The 16,128-nt window shown below is 38.7% G+C and overlaps 1 protein-coding gene across 1 annotated transcript in view; it reads left to right on the top strand.

The window, feature by feature from the left end:
* slc41a1 (solute carrier family 41 member 1) overlaps positions 1 to 16,128 on the top strand; it is a 52,156-nt gene that overhangs the window by 23,098 nt on the left and 12,930 nt on the right. Inside the window, exons 4-6 of the mRNA XM_041783388.1 lie at positions 6,922 to 6,993; positions 12,977 to 13,121; positions 13,880 to 14,026. Coding sequence (XP_041639322.1) covers positions 6,922 to 6,993; positions 12,977 to 13,121; positions 13,880 to 14,026 — 364 coding nt within the window. The remainder of the gene's footprint in view (positions 1 to 6,921; positions 6,994 to 12,976; positions 13,122 to 13,879; positions 14,027 to 16,128) is intronic.

The following is a 16,128-nucleotide window of genomic DNA, read 5'->3' as shown; positions in this document are numbered from 1 at the left end:
GCTCCTTCCCACCACCCAAAACATGCTCATTAGGTTAATTGGTGACTCTAAAATTGGCTGTAGATGTGAATGTGAGCATGCTTGGTTGTCTGTCTCTACATGTCAGCCCTGCAATTGACTGGCGACCAGTCCAGGGTGTACCCCGCCTCTCACCCAATGACAGCTGGGATAGGCTCCAGCCTCCCTGCAACCCCAAAAGGGAAAAGCCGTATAGAAAATGGATGGATGATGGAAGTAAATCCTTATAAATAAGGATATGCCTATGATTTAACCTACTTGTGGTCAATAAAGACCAACCAAATCAATCATACAGAATACAATGATGAGTTAAGGACTTCAGTTTGCTGATGAACCTCAGTGCCCCGTGGTACACAGTATCCAAAGACTTAAGGTACTGAGAAGATGCATGCATGTACAGAGCATCGACATGATCAGTCAAAGGCTTAAACATGGCAGAAATAAGTCTTTTCGTTGTATCAAAAGAAAAACAAGACTTATCCCTGAATTAAAAACCCAACTGCAGCTTAAACTTTTTTACAAGTTGCTCAATATGAAGCTTAAAAGACAGTACCTCATCAATCTAGTATCAGAGATATTTATAAGACGATTCAGACTCAATCACATCACCCTGAGACGTAGTGGCCGAAGGCAGTATCTTTTTCAAATGTGTAATTTTGTTATAAAAATACCTAAAACTTAAAAACAATTCACTTTAAAGACTTTTTTGTTGAGTATAAATTAAGCTTACAAATAAACAGCCACAACATGATGGCAAATTGGAAATTCAAATCATGTGTTAGTAATTCATTTTTAGTTTCAAGTTCCCCACTGTTTTTAATATCAAGTTGCTTGCTTGCGGCTGGTTACTTAATGTCTTTGCCAAGTAATTTGTCAGTTTTGTCTTTCTGGTTATGTCTCCTGACACACCACATATACAGTGTCTTCCCTGCTGTGGCAGTGGCTCGTGAATATTTATGAGTGAAGACTTTACATAACAGCGTCCACCATGAGTGTGTGAATGTGGCACAAATGCAAAATGGTCCCCTGTGATGTAAAAGTGCTTTAAGTTGTAAGACAACAAGAAAAGTGCCATACAAGCTCAAGTTTATTTACTAATTATCCACAAAGACAATTCCCAAGATATTTTCATAGAAAGAAAGGCAAAAGCATTAGGTATTTACACAATGAAGAAAAGACAAGAACCACTCACATAAGAAAATTAATGAATTGATACAATTAACTGTAAGAAATGAGTTATAATTAAATTATATTTGAAAAACGTGGTGCAGTAATAACCAGTGTTTATGAAAGTCCAACGGAGAGTAAAAGAAAGCCTGACTCTCACACTAAGGCCGGCCTCCCCATCATGCTGATGTACAATGGTCCCCACTCTCCTCACTCCACACACTGGCCTATCCTCACGTTGCTCCATCTTGCTTAGCATGGATAATATTAAAATATTAAAAGTAATATTAAAAATGCTGTTTGTAAGAATGAATCTCTCAGAATCACTACAATGGAGAAGAACACAGACTAAACGACTTACTTAAAATTTTGGCTTATTTTGGGTGGTTTTGGCCAAATATGGCCCTCAAACACTCTGTCATTGTTTAAAGGGAATGTTAATGGTTGTATTGATAATGCTTCAAAGCCACATTGCCTACCAGTGCTTGTGTGTCTGCATGAGTAATCAGGTCTATGCTGATGCCCACCTATTACATCCAACCAGATTTAAGGAATCAGGGATGCTTGATTATGTTTAAAAGTCATGATTACGAAACACTACTCATTGTTTTTACAACATCTGAATCACATACATTTATTGAACTTAGACACTCTTAACTATCTTAAAACAAGCAATAAAGGAAAATAAATGGGTGAACAGTAGGGGTGTGACGAGACTCTTATCTCACAAGACGAGACGAGACAAGATTTGGGCCCATGAGACGAGATGAGATTTTACACTTTTTTTTTAATTTTGGAAAAAAATAGATGGGTGGATAATATGTCCTTTATACAATTGAAAGTCATAATTGCAAAGCATTCAGGTATATTCAGAAATGTTTAAACTAACTTCTCTTGTATTGAATAGGCTATCAATGCTTACAGTTTATCTTGTCCAATTCTGACTCAAACTGTACATTTTAATGCTCTTCAAATCAAACCTTTCATTTTGATAGTCTACCAGATTTTTATTTTACTACACTATACACTCATTGCCACAATTACAATAATTATAATAAAAGCATTTAGATTATTTTGAAAGTACTTTAAACACTGTTTATAACAGACCGAGATATAAGGAGCTGCATCAGGAAAATCAAACTATTTCTCATCCTCTTTAAGGACATCCATATTTAAAACACTCAAAAGAAACATTCCTGTCAATAACACATTTTGCTGTAATGTAGAGAAATAGTTTATTTGATCGTTTATTTGATCGAGCTTTGACATTGCTGGACATGACACGCAGATGAGCGTGTGTGTTAATGTGTGTTCGTTGGTGAGAGTGTGTGTCTCTGCTGTGCCTGTCAGACAACAAGCAGGGCGCGTTTAAACTGGGCTAAAACTGCATTTTTTGGAGCTAACAATGGACTCTATGGTGCAGAAAGAGAGTTAGTTTCGCTAAGTTTACCGCTTAAGTATACAACCGCCTGTTGCGCTGCTTATGTTAATCTTCTGATTGATGATAAGTGCAGCCAACAGCTGATGGATGTGTGGCTGACAGACGGTGAGACGAGAAGGAGACATGACGAAGAAGCGCGGAAACAAAGTTACAAACTCACAGATACCGGCACTAAGATCGAGTCTGCGCGCGTACATGAACTAATGTAACACTATATTCTCCTTACGGAGACTGCACAGCAGGAACATTTTATCATTTTGGACTGTTACGATGAACTTTGGCGGATCATGTGTGGCCCCAAGAAGTGCAAGCAGAGGAGAGGTTGGGGGACGGTCACGGATCAGCTCCGTTTCTTCTTTAGCTCTACCACCCACATTTTTAAAGTGTCCAGGGCATCTTTGTGATCTTTTATGACTTCCAGTTAGGTATTGTTTTCTGAAAGGAGAGGTGCTGCTCCAAGTATCTGCGCAATATTGATCTTGCGAGACAGATTTTTTCCTCGACGAGAAATCTCGTGACGTTTTGATCTCGTCACACCCAGCGTCGCCAGCTATCTTTGGCGATATATTTACAGATACACCTTCTGATCTGTTGAGCCCTCGTGCTGTTGAGCAGAAGAGGGATTTTGAATGCTTTAAGAGTCTTTTGGCCAGCCCAGATTCTGCTCCTCACATCTTCATGAATCTTATCATGGTAATGATTTGCCAAGTGGCTCCTTATGTTACCCATATCCCCCACCAAGTATGTCACCACAGTTTGACAGTGTCTACATTTTGTTTTGGTTTGTCTGCCACCTTTTCTTCTTTCTCATTTCTTGTCACTGGGAAACCAAAACAAAGGTGCAAAGGATGATAGGTTTGCAGGGACTGATGGTGACTGTAGTTATTACTTCCCTTTGTTCCACTCCACTAAAGAAACTGCACTTTTTACCCTGAAAATTTATCGTCTGAAACCATCTCTTCTGTCATCACAGTACCATGAAATAACAGTGCCATTACATCTCTGCTGTACAGTAACGTTGAATCATGATTATCTTGTTTTTTTTTATTGTGGTAAGCCAAAATGGTGATTGAAATTGACACTTGATTAATTACCCAGCCCTACAAGGACGTAGTATACTGTGTTTTAGGGGTCAGCCGTGCTTGGGCATGGTATAGATTGCATCAAGCAAGTTTGCTCTGAGAGTATTTTGAAAGCAAAGAGATAAAGCTAAGGGAAATTTTGGGGGATAAAAACAGACTCAGCCATCAATCAGTCAATTTGCTCAACTTCATTCAATATTTTATGAAGATCTAAAGATCTTAAAAGTCACCGGTCACTTCCTGATGCTTAAAACAACCCATGTGATTTATTTGCACACAAAAAATTAGGGATAGACCGATTATCAGCCGGGCCGATATTCACTATTTCGACGCATATCGGCATCGGCCTTTCTTTTCTTTTTTTTTTTTTATTTATTTTTTTAATCTGACGGCCGATAAGAGATCAATTTAAAACTGGGTTATTTTGGCTCTGATGCAGTCGCGCCTCTCTGTCTGGAGTTACTACTCTCTCTCCAGCACAGTCTGAGCTACAGCATTGTCCCACCCACAGCACCATCTGATTGGTTACACGCAGAGCCACGGCACTGGTAACAGCCAATCAGCAGTGAAAGCTGTGCGCATGCACATGGCAGAGATTAGAGGAGGATAAAAAGTTTTGCTGAGAGGAGATGCTCCGGAGAGCAGTTATATGTTTCGAGGGTAAGTTAAGGCAGCAGACACTCCTGAAATTGTAATTAACATCCCGGTCCTCTACAGCTCACAACTACTAGTAACGTTACTGTGAGCCCAATAACGTTATATAAACATAGGCGGCAGCTCTGCCCGCTCGCAGTCCCTCCAGATGTGTCTGTTCAGCACTGGGAACAAGGTTGCTGGTAATATCGATATGGAAATAGTCTGTGGTAGTAGAAGTATGTGTGTGTGGGAGAGAGAGAGTAAAAACCTAATGAACTCAATTCAGTCCAGTTTTATTGCAGGAAAGCACATTCAGGTGAAGGCTGATTAGCTTTTGGCATGATGTTAGCCCACCGGCTAGCCCACCGGTCCGCTTTCTCCTCCTCTGGCTCCAGACACTCAGCAGACTGTTGCAATGGGGAGAATGTCTGTTATGGTAGAGAATAGTGTGTGAGAAACTCTACAACTCACAAATGCTAACGTTACTGTGAGGTCACTGCCCCGTTAGCTGCAGCTGTCTTTCCTTCTTCGATTTAACAGCAGCTGGCATCCATCACTTTGATGCATTACCGCCCCCTGTCTGTTCCTATGATAAACACTGATTATTAAAGTGAAGATGCTGTAGGCTATTTAGCGTTTTTAATGGTTTGATCACTTGAAACAAGGTTGCTGATAATATTGATAGGGAAATAATTAGTGATAATAGTAAGACGTGTGTTTGTGTGAGAGGGCAATAATGGCTGTTTAACTACCAAGCTATTTTACTTTACATTTTTCTGTGTTGATTGAGAGATCCCAAGCAGCAGAAAATGACATTGTTAGATGAAGTGTGTCCTGAAGCTGTCTTTGATGGTTTCTTGTAGAGAGGAGCACGATATTGCTGTTCAAGATTTAAGACAGAATGTAACTTTATCATAAAGCCTACGTGAACTGCATGGTGTTCAGGATTGAATAGTCTCTTCTATTGCTATTGTACTTTTTTCAGCTAAAGTAACATTAATTGATAGTAATTGTAGCAGCCTAGTTTTGATCAAGTTAGATATTGGAGTTTGTATTCAAAATTTTAACACCAGTATTTTCATTTTTACTGCAAATGAATGTCGGCTCCAAATATTGGTTATCGGCCTCCTTGACAACTAATAATCGGTATCGATATCAGCCCTGAAAAAAACATATCGGTCTATCTCTACAAAAAATCATTTGAGGAGAATGAGGGTAACTACGGCTGGGGTTTGGTTGTACTCTGAGCCAACAGCAACTTCTGTGTTGATTGAGGTTAGCTCGGTGGAGTAAGGGGAAAATTTTATCACAACTGGACCACGTTTCTTCATACAATAAAGACTGAGAAACTGCAATGAAAGCTTTTCATGGCAGAAAAGTGGTTTCCGCCCTTCTGCTGACCTGCAGAAGGGGGGTGGGTGGTGTAGTGTGGGTCCGTATTTACAATGGGAGCTTGTTGAGTGGCTAACTCGGGTTTAGCATTGCTATAGTGGCAGTTTAATCAAATTGGACTACATGTCTTTACTAATACAAGAGCCAAAAACCACACTATGAGCTTTTCTTGTTGGAGAAGATGTTTCCGCTCTTCTCCCTGCAGGCCGCAGTGTTTGATCCACATCATAATCCACAGTTCCTGAAGCACAGTAGTATTTACTGGTAGGTTTGTTGCAAAGCTGCACATGGGTGCTACTATATCACATGTTTGGTCACTCTGATTGGCCTGTGATGAATGTGATGGACAGAATGTTCATCCAGTGACCTTCTAAGATTTTTTTGAAAAGTCCTGACCTTCCCAATCCCTTTTTATTGGGGCTTTCCCAGATGAATGGGAAATATCCATGCAATATATGATACCGTCGATCTGGCGTGCCAAGTTATGGCTTGACCATTAGCTTGGTCGTTGCAGTTCTGATGTAGTACTTTTTTACAAATCAATCATTTATCTGACAGTTGTCCTCACAAATATGAGAATCTACCAGACATTAAGTACTGACCCATCTCTCTCAAAAGTAGACATACAGTTTAATTACATGCAATAGAGGTCTGTGTGTTTGCTACAAATATTTATACACACCCCACCTTCATTTCTTTTTTATAAGTTCTTAATGAAGGAAAACATGAAGCAGATATTGCCACACACAGACTCTAATGTGTTTGATGAGTCCAGATGTTTCTCTTCCCTCTGCTTATGTAAATGTTAGAGGAGAGAGAGGAAGAGGAGATCCTCTGTTTGTGTCCTCTCACTGTGGATGAGCATCAGGATCATTGCTCTGGACACACAGTAGCCCACTGTAGCTACAGCCACTCAACACTTGAGACCATCAGTGTTTGTGCATATCTGTGTGCGTGTTTGTGTGTGTCCAAGAGGGGAGATGAGATAAGTGGAGTCTGCCGCAGGGTGGGGATCAGATCAGAGGGTCTTTGTCCAGAGAACTGATGTCTGATTGTTCTGATGGGACCAAGAGGCAACAGCATGAAGACACACTGTGCACCCACTCACACAAACACACATCTACACCCAACAGACACCCACAGATGATAATATGCTGACCTTTTGTGTTCTCGTCTGTCTTTCAGGCTAATATTGGTCAGATGGACACAGCCAAGGACATGTGGAAGATGATCATGGGGAACTTGGCACTCATACAGGTAAATGAAATATCTGTAGAGGATGATGAGGTGAACCCTTCTTCATGCAGCATCACTGACAACACTGTTATCCAGCTGAGGGTACTCAGAGAAACCAGGCTGAGAGGAGAAATCAAATAATCAATGTTTTCACTGAATCAGTCCTCAGATTGGGCTAAAGTTGGTGAACAAGCTAGGCTTGGTAATCAGAACTTTCCCCTGCAATGTTAACTATCCCAAATGGGCCTTGCTCATTTTGGACTCAAATATGTGTGGGTTTGCTCTGGTATTGGACCCAGATGTAAGGAAGAAGATTCAGAACCAGATATTGACCTGATGAAGAAGGACTGTTGCTGCAGGTCAAAGTTTGTTTTTAGGTCTCAGTGACTGTCACACGAAAACAAAGATCCTACAGAGAGACTTGGATATATTTTAATGTTTTGAATTGAATCGGATTAATCACTGTTAAAATAATAAACAACAAATAAAGATTTTAACAGAGAGCTCATGCATGCACAATTTCATCAATAACTGCCTTTAAATCGATCAGAATACCTTAAAAATAAAGGTACTAGCCTTGTGTTGCTGAACATTTTACTAAGGGAGGTCCCAGTCAATACTAGCTCAGACTAGACAAGCTCAGCCAGTTTATAGCCTGACGGATCGTTGCAACTCATCGTCATACGAATGGGAATTGATTTGATTATATAGGTATCAATGCGGTGTTAATTTCGTCGACTAAAACTATGACTAAAAGTATTCGACAGCCTTTTTTCCATGACAAAAACTAGACTAAAACTAGCACAAAAAGATCTGTGATGACTAGAACAGACAAAAGCTAAGTTAAGTTTTCATCAAGATGACTAAAACTAGACTGAAATGTAATGTAGTTTTTGTCAGACATTCAAATCCGTTATACATCTCCACTGTGAGTAAATCTGTCAAAAAACAACGCAGCTGTAGCTATTCTGCCTCTCAGCTGTAGAAAGCAGGGACCCCAGGTTTAACAGGTTGCAGAGTACACACTACCATTTCGTACCAGATTTAGGCAAGAAAATAAATGCTTGGACTAAAAGTAAAGACTAAAATGCGAGGACTTTTTATGGACAAAAACTAGACTAAAATGTTTTGAGTTTTCATTGACTAAAACTAGACTAAAACTAAAAAGGGTAGAAATGACTAAAATGTGACTGAACTATAATGCATTTCATTTAGGGACTAAAACTAAGACTAAAATTCAAAATAGCTGCCAAAATTAACACTGTATCAATGCCATTATGAATTCCTCTTATCGATTTAATTCTTTATTGATTCTTTTATCAATTCCTTCCTGTGAATTTTCTTTTTGGAAAATGTAGACTATATAGGTTTTTTTAATTTTAACAACAACTTTTTAACAAGTTTTATTAAGTCTCGTTCTCTCTAAAGATGCTACACAACAAGTGTTTGGGAGGAAAAAATCTTAAAATACTAGTGCATCCCAAAAAATCAGGATATCATGAAAAAGTTTAATATTTTTTGTCATTCATTTCAGAAAGTGAAACCCATATATTATATAGACTCATTACACACTTATTACACATAGAGTTAAGTATTTCAAGCCTTTATTTCTTGAAATGTTGATGATTATGGCTTACAAATAAGAAAACCCAAAGTTCACTGTAATTAGAATATTACATAAGATCAATTAAAAAAAGGATGTTTTAAACAGAAATGTCAGGCTTCTGAAAAGTATGTTCATTTCTTTGTCTTCACTACTTGGTTGGGCCTCCTTTCACAAAAATGTTTCTTTTTTCTTTGGAAATGCCTCAGTTAAAACAAACTGCTCTCTGGATCTTCAATCTTTAAACTACAATTTCTATTTTTTTTCTATTTTTGTTTGCATCACTCATTGCTTCTTGTAAGTCTCTTGCCTCCTGTGTTTTTCAAAGTACAAGGAAATAAGGCAGTAATAAGGGAATTGTTAAGATTAAATGTAAATAATGTCAATGGATTGAACCAATTGAAACCAGTTCTTAACTGGAACTGGTTCACGATTCCCATCCTTAATAGTCAAACGTATGCGCAATTATGACGGTCAGGACAACAAACACTCTTGTTGTGTAACATAATCAATGACACACCACGACCACAAAACTGGCAAGACTGGTATGTCAAAATTGTTCTTGCATTGACGTCAGAGATGCACACGTCATTTTTTGCAAGTCCAAGTCAAGTCTCAAGTCTTTGCTCATGAGTCCAAGTCAAGTCTCAAGTCTTTGCTCACAAGTCCAAGTCAAGTCTCAAGTCTCCGATGGTTGTAATGACCGTTCTATGATCTGCCTCTGACGTCCAGTCTGCTTGGACCACTGCATTTTTCTATCTAAAGAATCTAAATCCTGTACTGTGTTATCACCATCACTAGGATGAGGTATTGTCTGTGGCCGGCTCGCCGTGGTGTGCACATGTGTACTTTTACATATGAACAGGGCTTGACATTAACTTTTTTCACACCAGCCACTGTGACTAATGGCTACTAGCCACTCAGTGTTTCCACTAGCCACAGTTCTGTTGTTGGGAATGTATGTGCTATATATCATATGTACCTCTGCTATAAGATGAAACACATGCTCTCTCTTTTTCCCTCATCAACATGATCAGTTTAAGCTCTTCTCTTAATAAAGCTCTTCTCTGTGTACATATGAAACACTACAGAGACATGAGTCAGACTTCACTGATCGAGACAGACACTGAGACATTGGAGATTAAATGTTCTTATTTGTCAAATATATTTCTTTAATGGTAGTAATTTTATACTAACACAAAAGCACTAACTGTTAATGAACTGTTTATTCTGAAAATAAAAATTAAAACTCAATCAGCATTTCTAATTCTCACTCGGACAGATCTTCAACAGAGTATACTGAGTATTTCTCCCTCCATTCTCCTTAATAAACTTCTGTCATAATTTATGGTGTACATTTTTTTATATGGGTAAAATCAAGCAAAATTTCACTTTATTCAGCTGAAATCTCCTGGACTCCTTAGTTATGATTTATCTGTTACAGCCTCTTATCCGTCTGTCTGTGTTTCTGCCTCCATGAATCGTGTTTAAAGTTTTAATGTTCCTATCGTCATTTATGTCTGTTCATTATCAATAAGCATCAATGCAGAGATTCTAACATTAATTTGTTCCCCATAAACATATGATATTAAGGGAATTATTAACCAAATAATATTTTAACATTGCGCACACCCATGGCTCACACGGGCGTCACAGAGACACACACAGCTGTAGCGCGCACACACAGCGCTGACACCGATCCTCCGTGGAGAGGAACTTTAATGCAGGAGAAAAGAGTTTTGGTTTTCTGAAACTTCTACCCTCAACAGACTGAAGTCCGCAGTCTGCAATCGGCACAACCAATATGTTACAGTGCGTTTCAAAGTAGGTGTGTGCGTGAGCGTCGGGTTTGTGTGTCGTATGCAGCATGAACGAGGATGAGGAAGAGAGGTTAGCGCTGCGTAAAAGGCGCACGAACCATCAAAGAGAAGGGGAGGGAAATTAAGATTAAGATTGTGCACGAGTCCCAAATCACAAGTCCGAGTCGAGTCGCGAGTCTTTTGTGCACGAGTCCAAGTCAAGTCTCAAGTCACTGATGTGTCCTACTTAAGTGCGACTCAAGTCCAAGTCGCGGACTTGAGGCCCCATCTCTGGCTGACGTCTAGTTTGAAACAACATCAACGACATGAATCCTGACGCCGACCAATAGGAGAGCATTTTCTCCTCATGTTTGGATCAGGATAATATTCTACATCCATAGATGTTATCATGTGAGATGCTAAAAAGACACAGGGGGATTAGCCTCCTTAAAACAGAGCACTGTTGATCTTATCAGCAAAAGCTATGACTAAAAATGTTGGTCAGCTACCTTTTTTCATGAGGGAGTAAAGACTAAGAATAATTAGAAACATAACTCTGCTGATAAAAACCGGCCAAAAAGGGACTTCAGTTTTGTCAAGGAGAAGAAAGCAAGACTAAAATGTTATAACTGGACTATTGAAATCCATGTTATATCTCCACTGTGCATGTAATCGACGAACACATGGAGATGAGGATTTAAGGTGATGTCCTTATTATCATCAGCATATTTTAAAGTAATTTATGTCTTGATTATGCATTAACATGAGTGTTTGACAGTTATATTAGTTTTATAATATGACTTAATAAATTAGTTCAAAGACAATAAATGTGACAAAAAATAAAGACTTAAATGTCAGGACTTTTTATCAATGACAACTAAAATGTTTGGTGAGTAAAACTAGACAAAAACTTTAACTGTGAAAATGACTAAAATATGGCTAAAACTAAAAGGCATTTTCATAAAGACTAAAAATTCAACTTAATTCAAAATAGCTTCTTAAATTAAACCTGCAATGGAGTCACTGATGGTGGAGGCGGAAGGATGCAACATACATAAACAGGGAAGCCTGTCATCATTCCTTGAACTTATCTTACGGTGAGTTTGACTAAGTGAAATAGTGACATAATAAAGTTAGAACTTTGTGCCTACTTTACTGCAGATTCATGAACTAAATGTTTTACAACACGATGGAAAATGGTTTGTAACAAGCTTTTTTTTTTTATTTGGTGGATCTGTAAGAGGTTTTACATCGTCCCATGAGAGACGTGTTTTCCAGTCTGCCATTATAACAGCGGTGCACTTACAAAACACATCACACAGAACATTTCTGCATAAATCAAATGTGGGTGAAATTAAAAATGAATGCTAATGGTGAGCTTATCGAAGAAATAGGTGTGAAGTCATGAAAAAGCAGATAACTGTGGAGAAAATGCAAATGAACAAGCAAGAAAGATCTGTTTCTGTCTGGCCTTAAGCTTTATGCCTCATAGGAGGACACTGCAAAGCTACTAGTTATGATGTTTTGTTTGGCACATGAGTTGAAAATACAGCAGTAGAATAATCTTGATTTTATCTGGGATTTTTTTATCACTCGTGCAGAAAAAAAAAAAAAAGTCAAACTGGCTCCTTTAACAGAAACTGAAAGCTCAGGTTAGCTTGATCCTTACAGCCAGGACATGCAGTCTCTCTCTGACTTAACATTTAAGGAATCAAATTACTGCTACACTTGTGAGCAATCTGGTTTCATAAGTGTACTATGTTCACAGTAAACACAGCCAGCATTACTTGGCACACCTTTGACCCGTGCACAATGTACTGCAGCTTCTGAAAACTAGAATCAGGGCTCGTGATTTATGCCCTTTCATACCCCATCATTGTTTTTACTTATGGTGTGATGACATCACACTTTTGGTATGATAAAATGTCCTATCAGAACAGGTGCAAAGAAACTGGTGAGTCAAGGAGATGTCAAGCACATTCTGAAAATAACTTGTGCCCTGAGGCAAAGAGCAGGCGGGACAGGAAACCATGAGGGCTGAAGACTGGTGGAACATTTCACTGCCTGTAAATTACTAGTATGTAAGATATGGAACCTAAACAAGGTTGTAAACAAACATTACATCCTGAATAAAAGATCATTTCCATCCACACAGTTACACAGTCGGTATTCCTAGAACTAAAGTTATGCACACTTTCCTGAGAGAGCTAAACCAGTATCACCTTAAAATACGCTCTTATTTGATTGGTGGGTCAGTCACTCTGCTGCCATTTGAAGTGAGTTTTCGATTATATAATGTTTGTTGAGTCCATAGTTCCTGGAACACTTCAAACCAGTGCTGGCTGGGTGCTGACCTGACCTCTCAAAGGGTCATTGTGCACTGACACTGGGTCACAATGGTGCTCTATTAGGAGAGTTATTTTGGAGATCAGAGTGCTTATATCTGTTAGTTATTTTGGGAGTATGGTCAATTGTTGTACTGAGAAACTGCCATTTAAGAGCAGAAAAAGAGACGTTCAGCCTCAAGCATATCAGAAGCATGTCCAAGGAGCTGACAGTTGAAATGTTATTGAGTAAACTGTTTGTGTTTTTTGATGTTCAGGTCCAGGCTACAGTCGTGGGTTTCCTGGCCTCCATAGCTGCTGTGATCTTTGGCTGGATCCCAGAGGGACACTTCAGGATGGGCCATGCTGTCCTGCTCTGTGCCTCCAGTGTAGCCACGGCTTTCATCGCCTCTTTGCTGCTAGGTATAGCTACTAAAAGGATGTGACAGATATTCACACTGAACATAGTCTTTAAAAATTAACATGCCAACTGTTGATAGTAGTTTTAAGCCCCTGTTTTAGTAAATTCCAGGAAACACAGGGCTGTAACAGTGCTAAATAAGTTACTCCAAGGTTAGATGGTCATTTAGGACAAACAAATATCTAACTGTACAGTATGATTAATAAGATAAATGTAGTTATATCCTCAAAGTCAGGTAATTATAAAACTCAGCCATGTATTCTGTTCAGCTATGGATGCAAACAAGTTTTATATTGAAATCAAATGAGTCAGAGTTTACAGCTAGCATCTAACTGCTCTGCCAGGTTCCACTTGGGTCCACTGTCCTTTTACCTTTTACCACAGTCAGCATGTTAAGGCATGGAAATGTGTAAGAGTAAAAGTTGCAGTGATCAGCATCATATTTCAGTATTCTAACTGAATAGAATGGCTTATTTGGCATTTGTACAAATAATAAAGTGTTGGCTAAACCAGTGTAAATCTAAAAATTAATCCAACACCATCTTCACATCATTAATCTGATTTATCCTCCTAAGACCCTGCATACACATATGAGGACATTACATTCTTTGCTGTCCAGACTTGTTTGAAGTTGAAGGTCAATAAGACCACATCACCTTGCTGATACATGGTTATACTGAACATCACATACTGCATAGAGAGTCTCATGTACATGTGACAATACCCTCAGATGTGATATCTAATAACTCTCCCCCCACAGGACTCATCATGATCGGAGTGATCATTGCGTCCAGAAAAGTGGGCATCAACCCTGACAATGTGGCCACGCCCATTGCTGCTAGCCTGGGTGACCTGATCACCCTGTCCCTGTTGGCAGGAGTCTCTACAGGACTGTACAAAGAACTAGGTATGAAACACACTCAAAATCATGCAGTTAGAAGAAAAATCAAATCATTTTGCTAATCCAACTTAAACTTTTGAAATATGTGTAAACATGATAGTCAGACTTACATGATAAATAAAATTTCTCAAAGAAGAAATAACGCACCCAGCTCAATCTGTTCTTGAATTTATACACCTCAATTGGACCCAAAGTGGACTGGGTGTTCTGGACATGCTCCAAACCTCTGCATTAGGCTTTGGCCAAGAAGTGTAACAGCATAAATACTTAAGATGGCAAAGTTTTTGTTGTCATCTGCCTTAAGATATCACCATAAACTAGGAGGACTGTTTGTGCATCACATTTGTGTGAAGTGAAGTATGAAAATATATATAAGTGAAGAATCCTGTAATGAATTGTTGGCTTTGTATGAAATATACAAAAAGTTGTCCTTGTTTTGACCTAGAGGGGTCTTGTTGCAGACTGTACATCTCTGACAGCCACTCTCACAGACCACTGATCTGAGACGCCGTCTGTTTTAGAACAGAAATACATGCTAATAAAATTGGTTTAAGCTTCCATTTAGGGTTAGAGTAAGGGTGAAGGTAGTGGTGAGGATACCAGAAGTTAAAAGTTAAAAACCTGTCCTGAAAAACCTTATTACTAATTGTTAAATGAAGTTAAGTAAACAGTCTGCTTACAGGAAGAAACTCATTCTCCATGAAGACATTCCAGCGCAGCAAGCGTAGCTTACATAGCTTTGTGGGCTATGTAGCTATGTAGCTAATGTAGTTATGCCCTTAACGTGGCTAAGGTAGCTAAAGCTAAGCCCACAAAGCAACTATATAAACTACATAAGTACATAAGCTACATAGGTACGTAATAAGTTAGCTTTAGTTACGTTTGCTAAAACTCACTATGTTATAGCTCATTGTGCTAAAGCTAACTTAGCTAACTTATTGCCATAATCATTACAAGATTAATCGCTGAAGTATTATATTGACACTCTCCCCCATTATGCAAAACAACAGTGAAGTTACTTGAAGGTTCCTGTGTAGCTGGACAGATGGCGCTTAAGTCCAAAACAGAAATTTACTACTTAGAAGGTGGATGTTTTCCCACATGCAATGGTTTATATCTCGAAGATCTGAATGAGATCTATTTGCACTTTTGTAAATCTACAAAATGTAACATATGTCAACAAATAAACAAAAATGTCATACTAAGTTAACTTAGCTTATGTAGTAAAGTTAATTACATAGCTAGCATAGCTATGTTAGTTTTAGCTGACACCTAGCTAAAGTGAGTCACTGACCATGTAACTAATTCTAAAACAATCCTATACATATTTTTATCCTGGATTAGACCTCTGATATTTTTCTCTGTTTTATTATTGAAATGTCACTTAGTCTGTAATGTTTTCAACATGGTTATTTCATTAATGTAACTGACAGACTTTATATATATAGTTGGATTAAAAAAAATAAATAAATAAAAAATAAACTGAAAATAACAGCAAATCATGGCACTTCCACTCTGAAATAGGCCACCATTAGCTGCTTGCTAACATGCGAGCAAAACCAGCCAGGAAGTAGGCCTGATAGCTGAAAGGGGGCATATTATAACTAGCATGGCGGATTCAGACACACTTTGGTCAATAATTAGAGTCATCCGGTGCTGGTGTTCTGAAACAAGTCCAGCTAAATGCCCTCTTTGATATGTAATTGTAGCCCGACCTAACTATGTTGGCATACTGACTGTGCCTCTTATCCATCATGCACATGTCAGACAACTTAATTCTCAGTTGATCTGATGTCTTGGGCCGCTATAGATCACTCAGCTGTATTGCTGGAGCTTCTCAGTACTGTAAATTACCATTTATTCCCTTAAGCGATGACAAACAGTGCATCAACACTGCAACTTATGTGATGCAACCTCATAAATGGTTTTTATTTGAAGATGTTTTTATTAAAGGGAGCAGCATGTGTGCAGATATTTCAAATGTGACCCTGAGTCTTACTGCTGCAGTCAGGAAGGATTAAAGACGCCCACTCCTAACCTCGATGTGTTTTAAGCCGAGGAACTCCACACCAGTTTGGCCTCTATTGTTAGCTCTGTGATAGTGTTTT

The sequence above is a fragment of the Cheilinus undulatus genome, linkage group 3, assembly GCF_018320785.1.
Source record: "Cheilinus undulatus linkage group 3, ASM1832078v1, whole genome shotgun sequence".
In the NCBI taxonomy this organism is placed as follows: Eukaryota; Metazoa; Chordata; class Actinopteri; order Labriformes; family Labridae; genus Cheilinus; species Cheilinus undulatus.
The sequence above is the reverse complement of the archived record's forward strand: the minus strand, read 5'-3'. Positions and strand labels throughout refer to the sequence as shown.